This window comes from Apium graveolens, chromosome 6, assembly GCF_009905375.1.
Source record: "Apium graveolens cultivar Ventura chromosome 6, ASM990537v1, whole genome shotgun sequence".
Classification (NCBI taxonomy): Eukaryota; Viridiplantae; Streptophyta; class Magnoliopsida; order Apiales; family Apiaceae; genus Apium; species Apium graveolens.
This window is the reverse complement of record NC_133652.1, coordinates 302,429,441-302,449,313: the sequence shown is the minus strand read 5'-3', so window position 1 is coordinate 302,449,313 and position 19,873 is coordinate 302,429,441. Positions and strand designations below refer to the sequence as shown.

General features: G+C 33.7%; 2 protein-coding genes across 3 annotated transcripts; one reads left to right on the top strand and one right to left on the bottom strand.

Moving 5' to 3' along the window:
• Positions 1 to 3,244: 3,244 nt before the first annotated feature.
• Positions 3,245 to 6,888, top strand: LOC141668591 (uncharacterized). 2 transcript variants are annotated; one of them, XR_012553098.1, is made up of 2 exons: positions 3,245 to 4,260; positions 6,613 to 6,888. XR_012553098.1 is itself a non-coding variant. In XM_074475531.1 (2 exons), exon 1 carries the CDS (start codon positions 3,329 to 3,331, stop codon positions 4,208 to 4,210), a length of 882 nt encoding a protein of 293 aa, XP_074331632.1. In that variant the 5' UTR covers positions 3,247 to 3,328; the 3' UTR covers positions 4,211 to 4,239; positions 6,613 to 6,888. The 2 variants fall into 2 exon arrangements, 1 of the variants encoding a protein (XP_074331632.1); XM_074475531.1 differs by having other exon boundaries at positions 3,247 to 4,239.
• A 2,861-nt stretch (positions 6,889 to 9,749) lies between these two features.
• Positions 9,750 to 15,904, bottom strand: LOC141668590 (uncharacterized). Its single transcript, XM_074475529.1, has 8 exons — positions 15,680 to 15,904; positions 13,938 to 14,134; positions 13,327 to 13,626; positions 12,513 to 12,721; positions 12,370 to 12,418; positions 12,183 to 12,272; positions 11,968 to 12,030; positions 9,750 to 11,843 (listed from the first exon to the last, which is right to left on the bottom strand). Exons 2-8 carry the CDS (start codon positions 14,103 to 14,105, stop codon positions 10,230 to 10,232), a joined length of 2,493 nt encoding a protein of 830 aa, XP_074331630.1. The 5' UTR covers positions 14,106 to 14,134; positions 15,680 to 15,904; the 3' UTR covers positions 9,750 to 10,229.
• Between the last annotated feature and the right edge of the window lie 3,969 nt (positions 15,905 to 19,873).

Sequence of the window (19,873 nt, the reverse complement as noted above, 5' to 3'; positions counted from 1 at the left end):
ATGGACGATGGCCCTATTTAACTAAAATAGGAAAAAGAGCGGTTGAAATTGCAGAATCCGGAACGGAGGTGACCAAATGCCAGGTAAACACGACAAACTAAGTGTTGCATCAACCAATTATGTCAAATAAATTACCGTATTTTTTTGTGTCATGTAAATATAGATATCATATCAACTTCATATACAAACACCAACAACGTGTTACATTTATACGATAAACATAATCCTGTATGTTTTTTATACATTAGATTTAATTACGTACATGTGTAATGCAGACTGTTTATTTTAGGAGAGGGTAATCAAGTGCATAATATATTATGACAACCCGGGTCAAATCCCGAACCTTTTTCGAAATCTGGGTCAAGTCCTGATTCCGAGTCCGAAATAAGCCGAAATCTACTGTCCCAATACAACCAACTTGGGTAACGACTAACCCACCACAGGCCCCCAGAAGATCATGATTTGTTGATACACATAGTAGTAGTACTTTGCCTTATAAACTGAACAGAAGTCCCAACCTCAGTGTGGGATTGAGGTGTTACAAACTCCCCCACTTAACCTCCTGACGTCCTCGTCAAGCCCGAAACAGACAGCCCATAGGTCCGGATCGTTCCTCTCTAGCCATTGTGGGATAATATCGGCTGGCTTCGTATCCCCACCTCCGAACCTCTTGCCATTGTGGGATAATACCACCAGCTTTTGTGTCCCCACCTCGGGCAACTTGACGCATCAAACTTTCGAGCGATAGCTCTGATACCATATGTGACAACCCGAGTCAAATCCCGAACTTTTTCGAAAACTAGGTCAAGTCCCGATCATGATTTGTTGGTGCACATAGTAGTAGTACTTTACCTTATAAACTGAACAGAAGTTCCAAACTCGATGTGAGACTGAGGTGTTACATATATGGCATCAAAGTTCACATCTATTCCAATAAATTTGTGTATATTTACCATTTGAGCCTCCAAATTATTCAAGAAAACTACGAGTACAAGAGTAGTGTAAAAAAGAATAACACCAACTGAAGATGGTGAATTAATGCTGGTAATTAAGATTTGAATTAACTCGGTTTCTTCAATGGTTCGTAACGGCAAATTAACAAGTATAAGTGTAAATATGAACAAGAAAGAGAAAATACAAGGAACTACCTGGAAAGAGGTCGTTGAAGGTGCTTGTGACAAAAAAAGAAGGAGATGAGATTGAGCAAATAGATGAGTACATATTTATGTGTATATAATCATAAAATAAATATGCTATCAGGGTTAGCGTATAAGGTGGGTAGTCATAGCCAACAAACCCACAGGAGATACCAAAAAATGGGTTTATCAGTTATTTTCTCATATTTTATAAATAAATGACAGTACATTTAAATTATTAAAGAGTTTGCTATTACAAAAATATAATTTTTATCACCAATTTTAATGATTGTCGTCACACCCTATCAATGACATTTCATCACACAATTTACTGATATAAACCCTATATCGCATTAATATTAATTTTTAGACCTAGTATAAAAAAATACGAATAAAATATTAAAAAAGATATAAACTAAAAAAATGTATATATTGAGCATGAAAAAATTGCCCAAACTACACTGCTTTTTAACTAAGTCTGCCCGATTTACCCACTGACGGGACTGCCGCCCAAATTAACCACCCAATACATCCTTGCAGCCTGCACATTTATATATTGCCCCATCTCACTTATCTGAGTCCCTTACTAAAGTTCAAGGACCCATCAAGTTCATGCATGTTCAGTTGAGATCTATCAACTTCAAATATAAGAACCCATCAAACATTCTTGTAAAAACACTAAAGTTCGCCCAACTCTACTAGAAAATTTGATGTATTCTTTCGATGCGATGTCGGTGACATGTTCAATACGATTAGATTGTTGTTATTCTTTTGTATTAACACTAAGATTTACCAAGTTTCACCATCAACCTTGACGTTTCCACCTAATATTATTGGTGCAAAGGTGTGTCCAACTTAGGCGTATCTGATCGAATACTAATTAGTTGTAGGCATATCCTGCGGATACGACACATATGCAGGCGTATTCTTGCAAAACATTGTTGGTCTGTGCTCGTGAAACATCAACTTGATAATACCACCGCCAAGGCGCATCTTATGGATATTCCTTCATGATGGGCATTTTCAGTGTATGTATTTAATACATTATATTAAATAAATTGTACATGCCCATATTATACTTTAAGTATTATATTTATATGGTACAAATAAGTTCAATTCAGATAAAGATAATAAAAAAGGAACTTTCATGTATGTAAGTACAATACAAACTTGTACTTATATTAAGTGTTGTATAACTCATCAATCACATTTTTAATACACAAACATATAAAATAGTTCCGATCATATTTATAACATATAAACGCACAATATAATTTTAAACAAATCAATACTTTATACATAATTAGAGTATGTACATGCATCGCTTTAAAGATTACATTGTGCTAAATAGTGGTCCTCAAAGATATATTACTATTTTATTCTATCGTATAATGCATTATTTTCTTTAGCTTTGAAATATAGTATTTTGCTTTTAGTGTTTATAAACCATATGATTATAATAGTTTAGATTGGTATTTGGTTGCGTTTTTACGTGCCACAATGTGAAAGAGTAATATCGAGTAAAACAGATAATTTTTATAAATTTTTTTAATTGCAACCACAAGGCACCTAACATGTCTAGAAATGTAAAATTGCTAATATTGAAACGAGGCAGGGGAAGAATTATTAAGGTCAAGAATACAAAATTTAAAGACTTAAGTTCAAATAAAATTATAAAACAAGATTATATATAAACAAATTACTATATTTTGCGGTAGCTCGAACTACCATAAACATTTTTTGAGCAACGTCCATGCATTGCCCTAAGTAATAGATAACAAGAATTATCTTTACAAATATTGTTTTAACTTAATGTCAAATATTAAAGAACATGTCCTTCACTAATGTCAATGCATTCCAAAAATTACTCTGTATATACAAAAAAAAATATATTATCCATCCACCGGACGATAACATGAATATACAATCAACTCCTTGAATTAAAATGATAAAAATTCTTGCAATTTAGAGCATGCCTATATATACACAAATTATAGAGCTAGTTAATAAGTTATGTGACAAACTTTGATTGACTTTTTCTCATCAATAATATTAAGAATTTTTCTAGCGTGCCCCAACGACACGCAATAAACGCAAATTTTTTGCTAATTATAGGTCAAATTCCTTGATATCACTCCTTAGACCTTACCCTCAAAAGTCAAAACACTCCCCAGCACCACCAGTCCACCACCATGACAAAACCCTCAGACCCTCCTCTCACCACCACCCCCGACTCAACTCCGGCCACCACCACCACCGCCACCGTCTGCAACCAATGCAAATCCCACCCAACCCCTTTCCTCCACTACATAAAACACCGCGGCATCTTCCGTCGTCTCTGCACTTCTTGCATTCTCCGCTTCAACTCTCAATTATTTTGCCCAGTTTGCTTCTCTCTCTACAACCCCACTTCCCCTGTCCAAGATTCCACCACCCCTTGTTCTAAATGCCACTCAATTTCACACACAAGCTGTGTTGCGACAAACCCTAATGGTAAAATAGCTAATAATGGTTGTTATGTGTGTTGTCTTTGTGTTTCGGGCTCGATATTTGGTTCGAGTGAAGATAAAAATAAAAATAATGTGTTTGATAAGAGAAGTGCAGCTGCGTTGTTGGCAGCTGCTAAGATATCGCATGAGTCGATGAGTAAGGCCAATATGGTGGCCAAAGTGGAGGCGGAGAAGAAGGCGAAAGAGGCATGGTCGACGAAGAAGAGGGCGAGAGAGGCCATTGAGCATGTCGCGAGTGTGGAGGAGAGGGTGAGAGTGGAGGGGAATGTGGGGTTTGATGGGGGGTTAGGGAGGATTGTGGGGAATGTAGGGGAGAGGAATGTGTTTGGGGTGGATAGAGTGGATAATTCGAGTGCGGTTTTGGCTTCGTTGAATGCGGTTGAGTTGAATGAGAAGGAGAAGGTGGGGGGTGGTGGTTTGGGGGCTAATGGGGAGAATGGTGTTGGAAGTGGTGGTTGTGGTTGGCAGGTGGTACAGGTTGTTGACGAGAAACCGATTGCTATTTTGGGTCCGTATGTGCAGAATAATCATCTGAGAGATGGGAATGGTGGTTCGTTTCAGTGAGTTTGATGTGTCTGGATGTTATGGATTAGGTGGGCAAGCTTTCTGTGCAAGTATGGTTTATTTTCATATAAAGATTTTATTTTTATGGTTTGATTGTGATGCGTACTAAATTCTGAGTCTGCCTGTGTTTGTGTTTTAAAATCAAGATTGTATTTTTATGATTTGATTGTGATGTGTATTACATTTTGAGTCTGTGTGTTTGTGTGTTTAATCAAGATTGTACTTTTATGGTTTGATTGTAATGTGTATTACATTTTGAGTCTGTGTGTTTGTCAGTGAGTTTGATGTGTCAAATGTTATGGATTAGGTAAATAAACTTTCTATGCAACTCTGATAAAGATTATATTTTTATAAGTTGATTGTGATATGTATTAAATTTTGAGTTTGTGTGGTTTTGGGGTGGTGGGGTGCGGGTGAATGGGGAGAATGGTGGTGGGTTTGGTAGTCAGGTGGTTCAGGTTGTTGATGAGAAACCGGTTGCTCTTTTGGGTCCTTATGAATAATCACATTAGAGATGAGAACGTATTTTTATGGTTTGACTGTGATGTGTATTACATTTTGAGTCTATGTATGTTTGTGTTTTAATCAAGATTGTATTTTATGGTTTAGTTGTGATGTGTATTACATTTTGAGTTTGTGTGTGTTTGTGTTTAACCAAGTTTGTATTTTTTTTGTTTGCTAGTGATGTCTATTACGACATGTTCGTGTAAGAGTGATCAAGACTGCGTTTATTTAGTTTTGCTTGTGATGTTCTATCACACTATGAGTCGTTCATGATTGTGTTCAGAATTCAGATCAAGATTGTGTTTTGATGGTTTACTAGTGATGTTTATCACAATGTGCATTCGTGTGATCAAGATTGATTTTTTTTTTGTTTGCTCGTGATGTCTATTACAACATGAGTCGTGTTTTCGTGTATCCATTAAAATTGTATTTTTCTCGTTTACTGGTGATGTAGATTACAACATGCATTTTTGTGATCAAGATTGTGTCGTTTTAGTTTGCTTGTGATGTCCATTACAACGTGAGTTGTGTGTGTCAGCATGTGTTTATATGTGTTCAGATCAAGATTGCGTTTTAGAAGTTCACCAGAGCTGTTTATTACATGTCTGCCTATGTGTGTGCTGATAATTGTGTTTTTGTAGTGTACAAGTGATGTCTATTACAACACATGAGTATATCCGCGCTTGCTTCTGTAATTGAGCCTGTGTATATCTTGTTTGTAGTGCTGTCTATAACGTGTCTGCCCATATGTGTACTGAAGATTGTGCTTTTTATAGTTTATAACTGATGTTTCTTACAACAAATGTGTGTCTGCGCACATGTGTATGTAATCAAGCTTGTGTTATAATGTCGAGAATGTTATGGGATAGGTCTGTAAGCTTTTGGTGCATATCTGTTGTGTTTGCGGGTTTATTTTTGGTATTCTTCCCAGTTGATTGTTGTGTGTTCTGTTTATTTCAAAATTTTGTTTTTTGTCTACTAGTGATATCTATCAAACCATGTGTGTGTGTGTTTTTGTTTAAAGACCGTGTTATCTAGATTTCTGTGATGTCTATTACAACACGAGCTGTCCGTGTGTGTTTATGTTCACTGCTCAAGATTGTGTTTCTAGAGATACACTAGTGATGTCTATTATGTGTGTGATCAAGATTATAATTTTTTTGTGCTTGCTCGTGATGTGTTTTACAACACGAGTTGTGCGTGTTTGTATTCAGATCAAGATTGTGTTGAGATGATTTCGATTTGCTAGTGATTTCTATTACAATTTGCGCAATTGTGCAATTATGATTTTTTTTTTGTAGTTTGCTTTTGATGTCTATTTCAACATGAGTTGCGTGTTTTCCTTTGACCTGATCAAATTTATGTGTTTTCTTATATGCTAGTGATGTTTTGAGATCATGTATGTGTGTGTTCCGATCAAAATTGTGTTTTAAAAGTTTACTAAGGCTGGCTATTACGTTTCTGCTTGTGCACCTAAAATTGTGTTTTTTTACTTTGTTGGTGATGACTATTGCAACACGATCCTTGGTTGTTTGTGTTTAGATCAAGATTGTATTTTTATGGTTTAGTAGTGATGTGCAAGGAAACATGTGTGTGTCTGCGCCTGCATATGTGATCAAGATTGTCTTTTACTTGTTTACTGGTGATGTCTAATATGATGATGTGCACGCATGTTAGCAGTGTTTGCCGATAGTTATTCACTTGCTAAATATAATATGGATTTAAAATTGATAGCTGTGTTTTTTAGTAAATGAGGAATCGAGTCGGAAGGTAAAAAAACTATTGGTTAAAGAGTCAAAATCTTAGCAATCTACTTTGAAACCCTGGCAAGCGTAATAGCCGAGTGTAGGAGGGTCAATCTAGTACAAGGTTCTAACAATGTGTGCGTTTAATTGCAGGTGGCTTTGTTCGTAGAGGCTAGTTTTGCTGGTCTAATGGGTTTTCATGATCAACAGAGGCCTATTTACTAGTTTCTTTCCGAGGGTTGGTCTTTGCCTGACGTAGACGGTCAGAGTTTCTCAGTTGGTCTAGTTGAATGTTAAATTATTAAACTCTGCGTCTTTTTTTTCCTGTAGTTTTGTTAGCCAATGTTGAATTTTCAAATTTGTTATGATGTATAAATTCTAATATTAAGACTGTTCAACTTTCTGCATCCAATTCAATTTATTTGTACAGTAGTTTGAAACCTCGAAAAATCAAAAATCGATAAGTAGCACAGATTTGATTGAATTTTGGTATATCACAAATGTAGTGTAGGGAAAGTCAAATTGTATCCTTTTGTTTTGGTTTGTGTAGTTGAGAACAACTTCACCCATCTTTTCTTTGCTAGCAAAATAGAATTATCGCTCTGAAGTGGTTAAACTGATATTTTGTTACGTACTTGTTATCTTAATATAGTTCTCGCCGGTATTATAAGTTATATTTGAGATTATGTGTTATGCAAACTTTGAGCAACATGAAGTTGTTATGTGATAGTAGAGATACATGTGATTCGAAGCTAAATAATATTGAAATAACTAAAATTTAGTACAGAATACTGGAAACATGTCTATGGACCCAAAGTATGACTTGTCAAACTCAAATGGAGTATAGACAGACTGATATTCGGGTCTGCATTTTACCGTCTCCATCTGTTACAAAAATTTGAATGGTAATTATGACTTGTGATGGCTTGGTTGTCTTGTAATTGCTAGCCGAGCTTGGGTTTTTAGTTGATATAATTGGTAAACATTATGGCCTTTGTATTCGTACCTGAGTTCAGGTTTATGGATCTTCTTGGTTGAACCAGGGTGTTTGTTTAGTACTGGTACCTGAGTTTGGGTTAATGTACCATCTTCGTCGAAACAGGGGATTTGCTATGTTAAATTGTTTATAGCTAGGATGAGCAGGGTCTGTTTTATAGTAGTACCACAATTTGTAGTGGTTTTAATGGGGGTAGAAATTAGAATGTAGGTGCAAATCTGCTTTAAACTTCTTTGAATGATGTGAATGTTTCATGAGTTATAAATTTGCAGTGTGAAGGATGAAGCAAATCTGATATAGTTAGTCTTACTAGTTTCTTTTTAATAAGAAAAACATTTGATAGTCTTGATGAAAAATGACTCGTTGCCGAGAGCAAACCTAACCTCCTCAGGTTTTGCTAAAAGACTTTATTATAATTCATTAGCTTATGTCAAGATTTAGAACCAAATGTCGTATAGTTGCATGCACCGGAATGTCTCTGTCTCTCAGTCTCCTGCCATAGACGCCTCAGGGGTCTCGATGAGGAATAGCGGGCATGGTGGAGGCATTAGAGATGAAAACTGCGGATGGTTTTCCGGTTTGGAGTTGGATGGTATGAACTCTAAGCCATCTACCATGGCTTAGTTTTTGCTTGGCACTTTAAAATCTAATGCCACAGGATGTATATTTTCATATATGTATATTTATTTGCCATGGCAGTCAAATGAAAGTTTTCTTAACTTTCATAAGGTGTTCTTTGGTTACTTTTAACTGGTAGAAGAATTTAAAGCTTTCAATAGCTTTGCTCAACTACCTACCTGGCTAACATTTACTAATCTATTCAAACATCTTTCAAATTTCAGATTGTAGTGCAGTTATTGAAAGCAAAGTACTTACTGCAGAACAGCAAACAATAGAAAAGATTTACTGTATCTGTATTTGTACATATTTACTAAAGGAAATGAGTAATAAATTTTCACCATAACTATACAGCCTGGGGAACCCTAGCTAGCTACCAACTTAAGAAGTTTATTTTTCTATATAAGTGAAGCTTCATGCAACAAAACTAATCTTCATTTTATCAGGGAGAGAGAGAGAGAGAGAGAGAGAGAGAGAGAGAGAGATGGAGAGAGTTGGCTATAAGATGTTGGTGGTGGTGAGTGTTCTTGTTCTGTTATCGGGATGGGAGGGTGTTGAGGGAAGGAGAATGACGATGAGGAAGAAGCTAGGCGAGGAAGTTGATGAGCCAGAGAACTACAGTGGAAGTTTCAGTGGGACTCTGCCTGGTCCATTTACTGGAACTTATCAAAGCCCTGGCTACACTCTTGACTTTCCGAGCCCCGGTTTACCTACCGGGACTCTTCCTACCCCGAGCTTAGGCTCTAGAACTCCAACATTGTGTGGCTTTCCCGGAGTCATGTGCACACCACCGACTACTCCGGTCCAGCCTGCTCGTGCATCACTTGGTGGGGGAACTGGCTCACCATGATCAGAGGGTGGAAACAGAGGATGGTAGTCTTGAGTCTTTGATTTGTAACAACCAGTAGTAGTTTATTGTTCTAAAGTCTTAGTATGGTTAGGGTTAATTAGTGTTGTTAAGGGTCTAAGGGTATTGATTAGTTGCTTTGTTCTTGACTGAATTCTACTTATGTTGTTTGACAAAGATTTTCAGGTATGAGAAGTTGATATGAGCTATTGCTCCTTGCTAGATTCAGTACATCTATAACTTTTTATGAGTTTGCTAATTTAGAACTGTAAATCGAGACCCGAAAAATTGAGAAACTAACTCTCATATCTAAATCCCAACTTACACTTATCTCCGGTTAGAATTTATCACCAATATCTATACTCTCCTTGGTTTGGATGGTATGGAATGCAGGAAGAAGTAAACAAATTCAAATAGCTACAGGTGAAGGAAAGGACACAAGCAGGTGCAAATTTGGTATGATGTGGTTTGGGAAAATACTAACTATGTTACTCGCACTCCCCGTTTCGGACACTCGACACTTGAACATGAACACTCAGACTTGGACAGTTATTTTAGGCTAAAAACATGTATATTTTTCAAAATGTTGCCGAGTCTGATACTTGAACACGTATCCATGTCAGACACTTTTGGCCGAGTCCGAGTAACATAGCTAAGTACCAACGAAGCATTGATCTACAATTTCATAAGATTAGGCTCTACTTGGTAATTATAAATTTTGTACATTCAGGACTACGAAATGGTAGTATAATGTGCAGTCTATTTTCACGCGAATTCATTCATCCAACCAAACATAACATTAGTCCGTTATTCACACACACGCATAACTATCATTAAAATTTTCTAAACTGTATAGATTAAGGTTCCGAGTAGCATAACCTTAACCATACAAAATCCTTGAAGTTGCTGGAAATCAAAGCTGATTGTAACATAGTCAACAACAAATAATCCACTTCATTACCAAGTCTAAAGCTAGACTGTCTAGTGAAACAAAATCTGGACATGACATCTTGAATAATATATATAGTACAGTTCTACTGGTACCTCGCCACCTCGATAGATGAGATTAACCAGTATATATAGACCAAAACATTTGTTCCTTGGGTCCTAATATAACCCAGTTTGAGAAAATTTATAGTCTTCCATATACCAGACTTTGGCATGTTTGATCACAATAACAAGACAGTGATGCCACAAAACGATTTGAGTTTGTATTAGCAGGCCCAACTTAGAAAGTATTAGCAGAAAACTGATTGCAATTAAATTACAAATAGCCACTTGCCTGTCACAATGATAGAATTCCTTGGGTTATTTCAAAATTGCCACTAGTTTCTTGCCTCCCCCATTTTGCCAGACCCCACCAGCCGCCAACTTTCTTGAAGTGTCATTACTTTGAGATGGTTTTTGTCGGGACAGATCAGGAGTAGATTCAGAATGAGTCAGACCTAGAAGTGCTGCAGGTGAATCCTCGCCAAGGCGAACCCTGTGAAACTTCGAGGTTTTTTTACGAGGCTTGTTCCCGTCTCCAGTCTTTTTTGAGCTGCTACATATTGACGTAGAGTCATCTGGGAGAGTGTTTTCAACTGGGAACTTAATAGAAGAACCAGAGTGAGGCGGTTCATCAGCCACTGACAGCTTAGACTTACCTTTCATAAAACGATACCCATCTGTTTCTAAGATCTCTATGTCTTCTTCAGGTGGTCTGTGACCTGAATGCAATACCCTTGCACTGCATATAAACTTGTCAGCGACACCAGGTTTAGTACTCGTCTCAACTCCCAAAAGCTTCTCCTTCCCTCTCCTGGAAGTTTTTTGTTCTTTTAAGTGACCGTTGTTCATAGCTGCACTAATTTCAGAAGAGCTGCCCCTCAGTAAACTGATCTTTGAAGCCTCAAATAGCTCTTTTTGCTTCTGAGCATCAGGACAAAGTCTAGCTAGTTCAGAGAGAAGATGTGACAAGCCAAACTGATGCACATATGCAACATACTCAGATGTACTAATCAAACCCTGTCGATATTCTCCAGATAATATTTTGAAAACAGCGTATCGTTCTTCGTCAAATTGTAAACCAGCACGGATTCTTTCAACTAGAAACTTGTTAGCAGCTTTAGTTTCTTCCACCTTAACCAACAGTTGGTTACTAGTGGTCGAATTTTTTGTCTTTGTTACAGAAACAGGTGGAAAATTAGGTCCAGAAGAAGGTGAACCTCTTGCCACAAGGTTCGGTTCAGAGGCAGAGTGGTTAACCTTTCTTGAGTCACTAAGAGTACTCGAGTCAGAACTCGCTGATACACTCTTATAGTTCGTCCTATTTTCAGATATTGCATTATCATGTCGCAGAAGTATGCTTTCAGAGGCAGGCTTACTGAGGGAGGAATTGGAAGAACCAGGGGAAGGCTTATGTCCTGAAGTTGATGTCAGGCGTGAATGTGAAGCACTACTGGATGTTGCTGTGGGTTGAAGATTTACTGACGTCCAAGCTTGAGCTGAATGGAGGACTCCCACATTGTTCTGGCGACGAAGGCGAGCAGCCATACTGTTTTTCCCTGACCCTTTTCCTTTGCTTCTTAAGTTCTGCTGATTATTTCTAGTAGACACAGGGAGTGGAGGAAAAGATGATACTTCTGGTGGGACGTTCCTGGTAGTCTGTCCCTGTTGATGATGGTAACTTGATGATGGCTCCAACTCACTGCTAGACAATAATTCAAGTGGCCTAAATTTTGAATCATTTTCTGCTGCTGCTCTAATATTGGGTATAACTTCAAAACCAGATGAGCTAGCATGATTATTGGCATCAGTTATCTCAAGGCTAGCTTGAACTGCTCTGGAAAGTTCAATGTCATAACTATTGGAATGGGAACTGCGTCCTCTTCGATGACGGTCTTGCTCAGTACTTCTTTCATACCTGAAACTCGTCGGTATCTTCAGAGTAATACATGAATATAGGCACTATATTAGTACAACAAGAAATGGACTAAGGTAAGCAAAGCAAAGGCTCGGTATACATCTTTCTGAAGATAGCAACACAACATAGATATATTAGTACCTGCAACACAGCATTACGCTTGGATCTAGACATCCGTCCTCCATGTTCCATGGCATTATGTCTCTGCAGATTTTAAAATTTTTCTCGAAGATTAGGCATTTCCAAAGATGTCTCTGGAGATCACCAGTTGTGAAGGTAGACTAAAGAATATATAATGAAATGATTTTCTTTAGGGATAAAATTTTTAGTTGCCTGAACATACAGTAGGCATTCACCTTCATTTCAGAATCAGTTGCAAATACAATGAACTTCTTTGCAAGGCAACCTTCATCTTCACAAAGCATGTGGTCAGTACGAAAATGGATCTGATACAAAAACATTTGATGCTAATTCTTAAAGAGTCTTTGCAGAAAATAAAAATAAAATTTTTGGATCCAACAGTAAAGAAAAGAAGAAACTAGCCTCCAACTCATCATAGTTCCTATAGTATTCGAAATGTCCCGGATGCTGCCTGCACTAAGATAAGATTATATTGTAGGAACATAACATAAAAGTGAACAGCAAGCAAATTTCCCATGCAACAAGAAAAGGAGAACATAGACAACCTTTGACATATATGACAGGTATAATGTTCGGTAGACATATGGGTATATAGCTCATTTTCCCCATAAAATGGGTTTCTGCAGAACTCACACATGGGATGTCCCATGAAACCACCTCTTTCAGCTTCAGTGCCATCGATCTCTGAGTCACCAGTGTTCATATGCTGATTTAGTTGTTCTTTAGTATACAACTTTTGTTCACATATAAAGATCTGATTCAGAATTTAGTTCAAAGTCAGAATAGTAGTTATGGCAGAAAAAGAAAATCAAAACCCCGGAGAAAAGAAAATACAGGAACAGACAGCCATACTGCTCAAATTACAAGCTATTTAGAAAAAAACACTTGAAATGCTAAACTTGAAGTTGCATTAACTTTAACCGCAAATACATCAAGAAGAAAATATCAATAAAAAAATTCAAATTATACCCACACAGTATAATTTCATTAAAAAAATTACTAGTCAGCTGACGAATTAGGTCAAAATTTGTGAATTCATTCCTATATTTTAAGTAAGGGTTACAAATTGGAGCTAGAGGGCCACTTACTAGCATGCAGCAGCTAATGCATTTTAAACATTAACCTCATGTATGAAACAACACCATCGTAGCGTTTAAATTATAAAACCAGTTACCTCTCCAAGTCAAACGTACATATACAATTTAAATAATAGTGGGGGATATGTTCAGACTAGGGGAGAAATTAGGGAGAAAATAGAGACAAGCAACAGAAATTTAGAAAAAAAACACACAAAAAACCCACAAGCCTGCATAACAATATATATTTATAGGCTGTCAACGATGGAATGAGATATATTACCTTTCTGCTTTCTAGACAGAGATTGCACATAACCAGCTTATGGCGATACGATAAGTGTTCCTTTAAGTGGTCAATGTTTTTAAAATTTCCTTTTCTTTTATTTCCATTTCCTTGTTCATGCATTTTGTCGCAAATGATGCATGAAAGCCTACACATAGCTTTGACCGTCTTGTAGTGGTCAATATCATCAAAAAATGCATGTGTGCCTTCATGATACCAATATAAGCCAACTTTACCTTCTTTAGGCTCAGAAGGAAAAACTGAGAAGTCATTGATCACACTTGTATATTCCCCCAGTGCCTGAGTACCAAGTTACACCGATAAAATCTTAAATGATGTGTAAATATTACTTATTCAAGCTCGTAGAAATTGCATATGTGCTAGTAATGAGATCTAATTTTTAATGGATTGTCCCTAGTGGCAGAAAGATAGGAAGCACAAAAGCAAAACAGATATGTTTTCAAAGCACTTTCAAAGAGAAAAATATATGTATCAAATTTTAGACTTGAAATCTGGTTGAACAACAGTCTCCTGACTGAAAATTATGATTCTCAAGATGTTAAATTACATATTGAAATATTCGATAATTAACTGAAATAGAAAGTACGAACCTTGGTCACAAAGATAGAATTAAGGTTGGACTTGCAGATGCAACAGTTCTGATTATCACAAACGAATCTAAGCCGCGCAACACAAGTAGAGCAGACCTCACGATGTCCACACGATCCATAGGCAGTCCACTCGAGAGTCTCAGCACAGACCGCACAACTATCATCCATTTTTCTCAGTATAACAAAAAAAATTAAGCCTGAAACAAATTGCATAAACAATTATTAACAAAAGCATATGACTCTTGAAAGTCAATACGACTCAATTTTGAATTCAAAGTTTCCAATCTACTTCCTCTTCCTGCACACAATTATTTTACAACGATTTATAATTTGCAAATAACTCAAGCTCCTAATATTTCTTAGTCAATCAAATCCAACCTAGAATCGGGTGCCAAAACTATCAAAAATCAAAATTGGCCATCTATTCCAAACTGGCATAGGAACCAAATAACTGCCGCAAATCAAGATTTTGTCACTCAACAAACATGATACTCTGTAACTTATATACTAGAATCCAACTTAGGAAGGATGCTACCTTTTTTGAGGTCAATCATGCAGCACGGGTTTAAAAACCTAAAGGGGGTGCCTAGTATTCTATTATATGTCATCGTATAACATAACATCCATGCTTCTATTTGGAGTTCACTAATACTAAAAATTATGTGGAATTCAATGTCAGATTGTTCCAGGGATCCAGCGCCCTCTAATAACCTAAATAAAAAAACAGATCCAGCAGATGGCATCGGGATACCCAGAAACACATATGAAAGCATCCTAAAGCACAATCTGTATAAGATCCTAATGCAGAGCCAACAACATAGACATCACTACTAAATTTTTTAGTAAATAAGATACCAATTCTCTGTTACTCGGAACAAGGAAATGGATGATTACAGTAGAACATAACCATAATAAAGCAACGACCAACTGCTGAATAACAGAAAGGGCAATACAGAGCTGCCTCCCACTCGTCCATCCACAAGTTCAATCCCGGTTACACATTTCAGTTTTAGTTAACATTTATACAGAACATCATTGTCAGGTAATGAGCAACTAAAAATTTAGAAGCAGCTACTTATAAGCTCATCAAATGCAAAACACTTTCAGTTGTATGGCTTCTAGACATTCAGAACACAGTAAAGGATAAAAAACCGGCAAGGTCTAGCTTTTTTCATGATAATTTGATAGATTGCAAATACTAATCGTCGAACAAAACAACACATGATATTTCTACATTTCACCAAAAGATAATTAGGCTCGACTTCAAATGCTATAAACATAAAATATATAAGTCTAATACAAGCTCAAAAATCATCCGATTCCATTTCCAAGTCAAAATACTTTCGACATATAAAGGTCATCCTTATAACATATCTAAACATACCTCGAAAGAGTATCCCGGGCTAATTTAATTACTCGAAACTACCATTTTGTTCACACCAACATCATTCTCAACAACCCAAATCTATACATTCTGCATAACCCACACACATGACTTTTTACAACTTTCAAGCAAAAGGGCCAAAAAAACACCCACAACGAAAAAAAGTAAAAGATCAAAACTTCAACACACACACATTAATATGACTGACTTTATATTACTTTTAAGCAAAAGGCCAACAAAAAATTTAAAAAAAACAAAAACCCACAAGAAAAAAAGGCCAAAGATCAAAGCTTTAACTAAAAGGGTCAGCAAATACAAAACAAGAATATATAAAAAAGAGAGGAAAAAGAGGGCAAACCAGAAGCTATAGGGCAAGATCAAGAATGGAGGAAAAGGGTGATTGACAAAATGTGAATTGATTGAATCTTTGTTTTTGAATCTTTGAGTTTCAGACCATTTTTTTGAGATTGTATGTATGTTGTATGTATGTATTGTGTTTGGGAGTTTAAAGATACGTGGGTGTCTGAGAAATGGGAAGGGCAAGCGGCAGCTTGTTTGGAGTTGTGGGTGGGCCGGTGTAGGGGTAATTTTGGGCAAAGGGTGGATTATATTTAGATTTTCGATTTTTTAATCGATCGTTAAATACTAAATTTTATAAATTTTGACTTATTTTAATTACTTTCAAGAAGCATATATCATTTAGAATTAGTTGAAATTATAAATTTTAATAATTAGTATGTGTTCATGAGTACACGTTAAAAAAACCTTCGGTTTAATAAAGTTTTTGGAATTTCGAAAAACTAGGGATGCTTGATTTGGATTTATAAAAAAATTATTAGAGTTTTGAGAATTATGTACCTGAGAACGACCTCAGAGTACTACACGAGATTATAACATTTTTAAGAGAGCTAAAAAATTGTTTTTCTGAGATTTTTTAGAGAGCTAAAAAATTTTCGAGAGTTTTTTTTAACTAGCATAATAACCCGTGCAAGACACGAGTAATTTTCTAGAATTTTTTTATGCATCATGCAATTTTAATATTCTTAATTATTTTCTTATTTATAAATGTTGTACAATGTTTAACGTATATCTGATACAAGCTGATTATTTATCAATGTGTATTATTTTCATAAAAGACAGTATCATATTACACAACGTTTCAAATATAATCCATTAAGCAATATATATATATATATATATATTCTTGTTGTGTTGTATAATTATGAATATAAACAGAGTAGTCAGTGTACGTTTAAAACGAAACTATTATACTTAATTTGTAGAATATCGTTGGTATGTTTTACAAATAAAAAGTTAAAAAGTAAAATATACATAGTTAACCAAAATTTTGAATTTTATTTAAAAAAACTACCTAGTCTATATTATTACTGAGTTCACTATAATTGAGGTGAGGATGACTTGCAATCAGAATATACAATAATGTAAATTTACACTACTGTTAATATAAAAGTTGATTTTAATGAAAAATGTTAGTTTTTGAAATTCGACGTATGTATGCATGGAAAAATGTTAGTCTTTGATTTACACTACGGTTACCAAAGTAACATAAAGTTATATATGTATGTGTTAGCATGTAAATTATCGTATGTTACATTTCTTAGTAAATTACGATGGTTTCAATTATTTATATGCTAAATATCTGATTTATGTACATGTATAATCATTATTAACATCTAGTGAGATAAATAATTACTTAAATAACATGCATGTATAATTATTTAAAAATTAAAATTATGTATTAAATAAATTTCAATAATTTATATATAGCATTCATATTATCACTGACAAACAATCTATATCTAGTTTTTACGCAAATGAGTATCAATCACGGGTGTAACATAAAAAATAAATTATCTATTATAAAGACTTATTATTGATGTTCATGATTTTTTTCAAGGAAAAATTATAATTACATCTTTATTAAAACCATTTTTAAGTTCCTTTCATTACTACTCTAATATTTCTTCATATAATAATTTGATAATACTGTATACTATTCTCCTAAAATCAAATATTTTTTAATTCGATAAAGTTTTATAAATATTAGTTGAACTGGTTAATTCATTCAGATTATTAAACAATATATATTTTTTCTTTAAATAGTATAAAATGCATTGAATCAAATATTACAATATAGTATAGATACAACTTTTATTTGAAAAATTCAAAATATTAAAATAATTCAAAATATTTGTACAATATTATCTTGATCAATAAATATTACTTATCTAAAACAATTCTTTTTAAAAAGCTAATTTTTTAAATGAAAAATGAAAAATAAATTGACTTAATATAACATCGTATTTTAACAAATCTCGTGAGATCTCATATCAAATTTCGAATATTTTTAAAATCGGGACAAGTCCCAAAAATAATAATGCGCTACCACTGAAGTTAGTAATTTTAATACAATTAATCAATTGACTTGATCTTATAAACACCTCAAACACATTAATTTATATTAATATAAGATATTAAAAAAATTCACATTATTGGTAAGATATTTTTGCCAAACTTGTAATTTAAATTTACTAAACGTAGGATGTGACGATATTTTTCAACCAGGTGATGTAGTCAAATTTCTACTATTTTTTGAAAAATGGGCCAAATTATGATTTCAAACTCGAAATAAACTAAAATGTATTGACCCATAATAATTCGAACTCATCTAAATATGTAATACCATTATAGATTATTTATATATAAGCGATTCTATTTCAATATATTCTTTAAAAATTATACATGTACATTTTAATTACTTTTTATAATAATAAAATATGTTAAAAATATATGAGATACATTTTCAAACTAAAAAAATATTAATAAATAAGATAATAATTCATTTATGTGCTATGTCTAATTTTGTATCCGCAATTCAATTCTTTAAGATTAACTGTACAAATATTCAAGTAACTGTCTTTTTTTCGGAATTCAAGTAACTATCTTTAAAGTTAAATAAAATATTCATTTAGCACACTTACATATTATGTGTATGATAAAAAGCACATGTGACAATATGGTGTATTGGTATGAGGTTGTATTGGTGAATGTAATATCTCGAGTTCGATTCCAACAAAACACATTTTTTATATAAATATTAAAAATAAGGATAATTTAGTCTTTTCAATGAGACTTTTTAATCTAGAGATTTTTCCTTCTATCTCTTCTATATATAATAGCCCAACAAGTGTATAATTCATGAGATTAAAAAGTCTCATTGAAAAAATTAAATTACCTCTGTTTTTAATATTTATATAAAAGAATGTGGTTCATGGGAATCGAACTCAGATTATTTTATTCAACTATACAACCTCTTACCACTACACCATATTCTCACATGTGTTTTTTATCATACACATAATATGTAAGTGTGCTAAATGAATATTTTATTTAACTTTAAAGATATTTACTTGAATTACGCAAAAAAAAGATAGTTAGTCGAATATTTGTACAGTTAATTTTAAAGAATTGAATTCCAGATATAAAATTAGGCATAGTATATAAATGGATTATTATCTTATTTATTAATCATTTTTTAGTTTGAAAATATATCTCATATATTTTTAACATATTTTTTATTATAAAAAGTAATTAAAATATACATATATAATTTTAAAAAAAATATTGAAAATATAATCGCTTATATATAAATAATTTATATTGGTATTACATATTTAGATAAGCTCGAATTATAATGAGTCAATACATTTTAGAACTTGATCCATTGTTCAAAAAATACTTGAAATTTGACTACATGACCCGGCCGAAAAATATCGTCACATTCTACGTTTAGTAAATTTAAATTACAAGCTCGACGAGAATATCTTACCAATAATGTGAAATTTTTTAATATCTTGTGTTAATATAAATTAATGTGTTTGAGGTATTTATAAGATCAAGTCAACTGATTATTTATATTAAAATTACTAACTTCACTAGTAACGTATTATTATTTTTGGGATTTGTCCCGATTTTAAGAATATTTGAAATTTGAAATGAGATCTCACGGGATTTGTTAAAACTACAATGATATACTAAATCGATTTATTTTTTATTTTTCACTTTAAAAAACTAGCTTTTAAAAATGAATTATTTTATATCAGCAATATTCATTGATCAAGATAATATTATACAAATATTTTGAATTATTTTAATATTTTGAATTATTCAAATAAAAGTTATATTTATACTATATTGTAGCATTTGATTCAATGCATTTTATATTATTTAAGGAAAAAACATATATTGTTCAATAATTTGAAGGAATTAACCAGTTCAACTGATATTTATAAAACTTTATCGAACTGAAAATTTTTAATTTTAAGAGAATAGTATAAAATGTTATCAAATTATTATATGAAGAAATATTAGAGTCGTAATGAAAGAAACTTAAAAACGGTTTAAATAACGACATAATTACAATTTTTCTTTCGAATTCTTGAAAAAAAATCATGAATATCAATAATAAGTCTTTAAAATATATAATTCATTTTTATGTTACAACCATGCTTGATACCCGGTTGCGTAAAAA

Coding starts and splice junctions, on each gene's coding strand:
- LOC141668590 (XM_074475529.1), bottom strand. CDS start 14,105: ATGGATGATAGTTGTGCGGTCTGTGCTGAGACTCTCGAGTGGACTGCC. Junction 12,419..12,512: donor ACCTGTCATATATGTCAAAG/GTTGTCTATGTT, acceptor ATCTTAGTGCAG/GCAGCATCCGGGACATTTCG. Junction 12,273..12,369: donor GGAACTATGATGAGTTGGAG/GCTAGTTTCTTC, acceptor TTTTTGTATCAG/ATCCATTTTCGTACTGACCA.
- LOC141668591 (XM_074475531.1), top strand. CDS start 3,329: ATGACAAAACCCTCAGACCCTCCTCTCACCACCACCCCCGACTCAACT.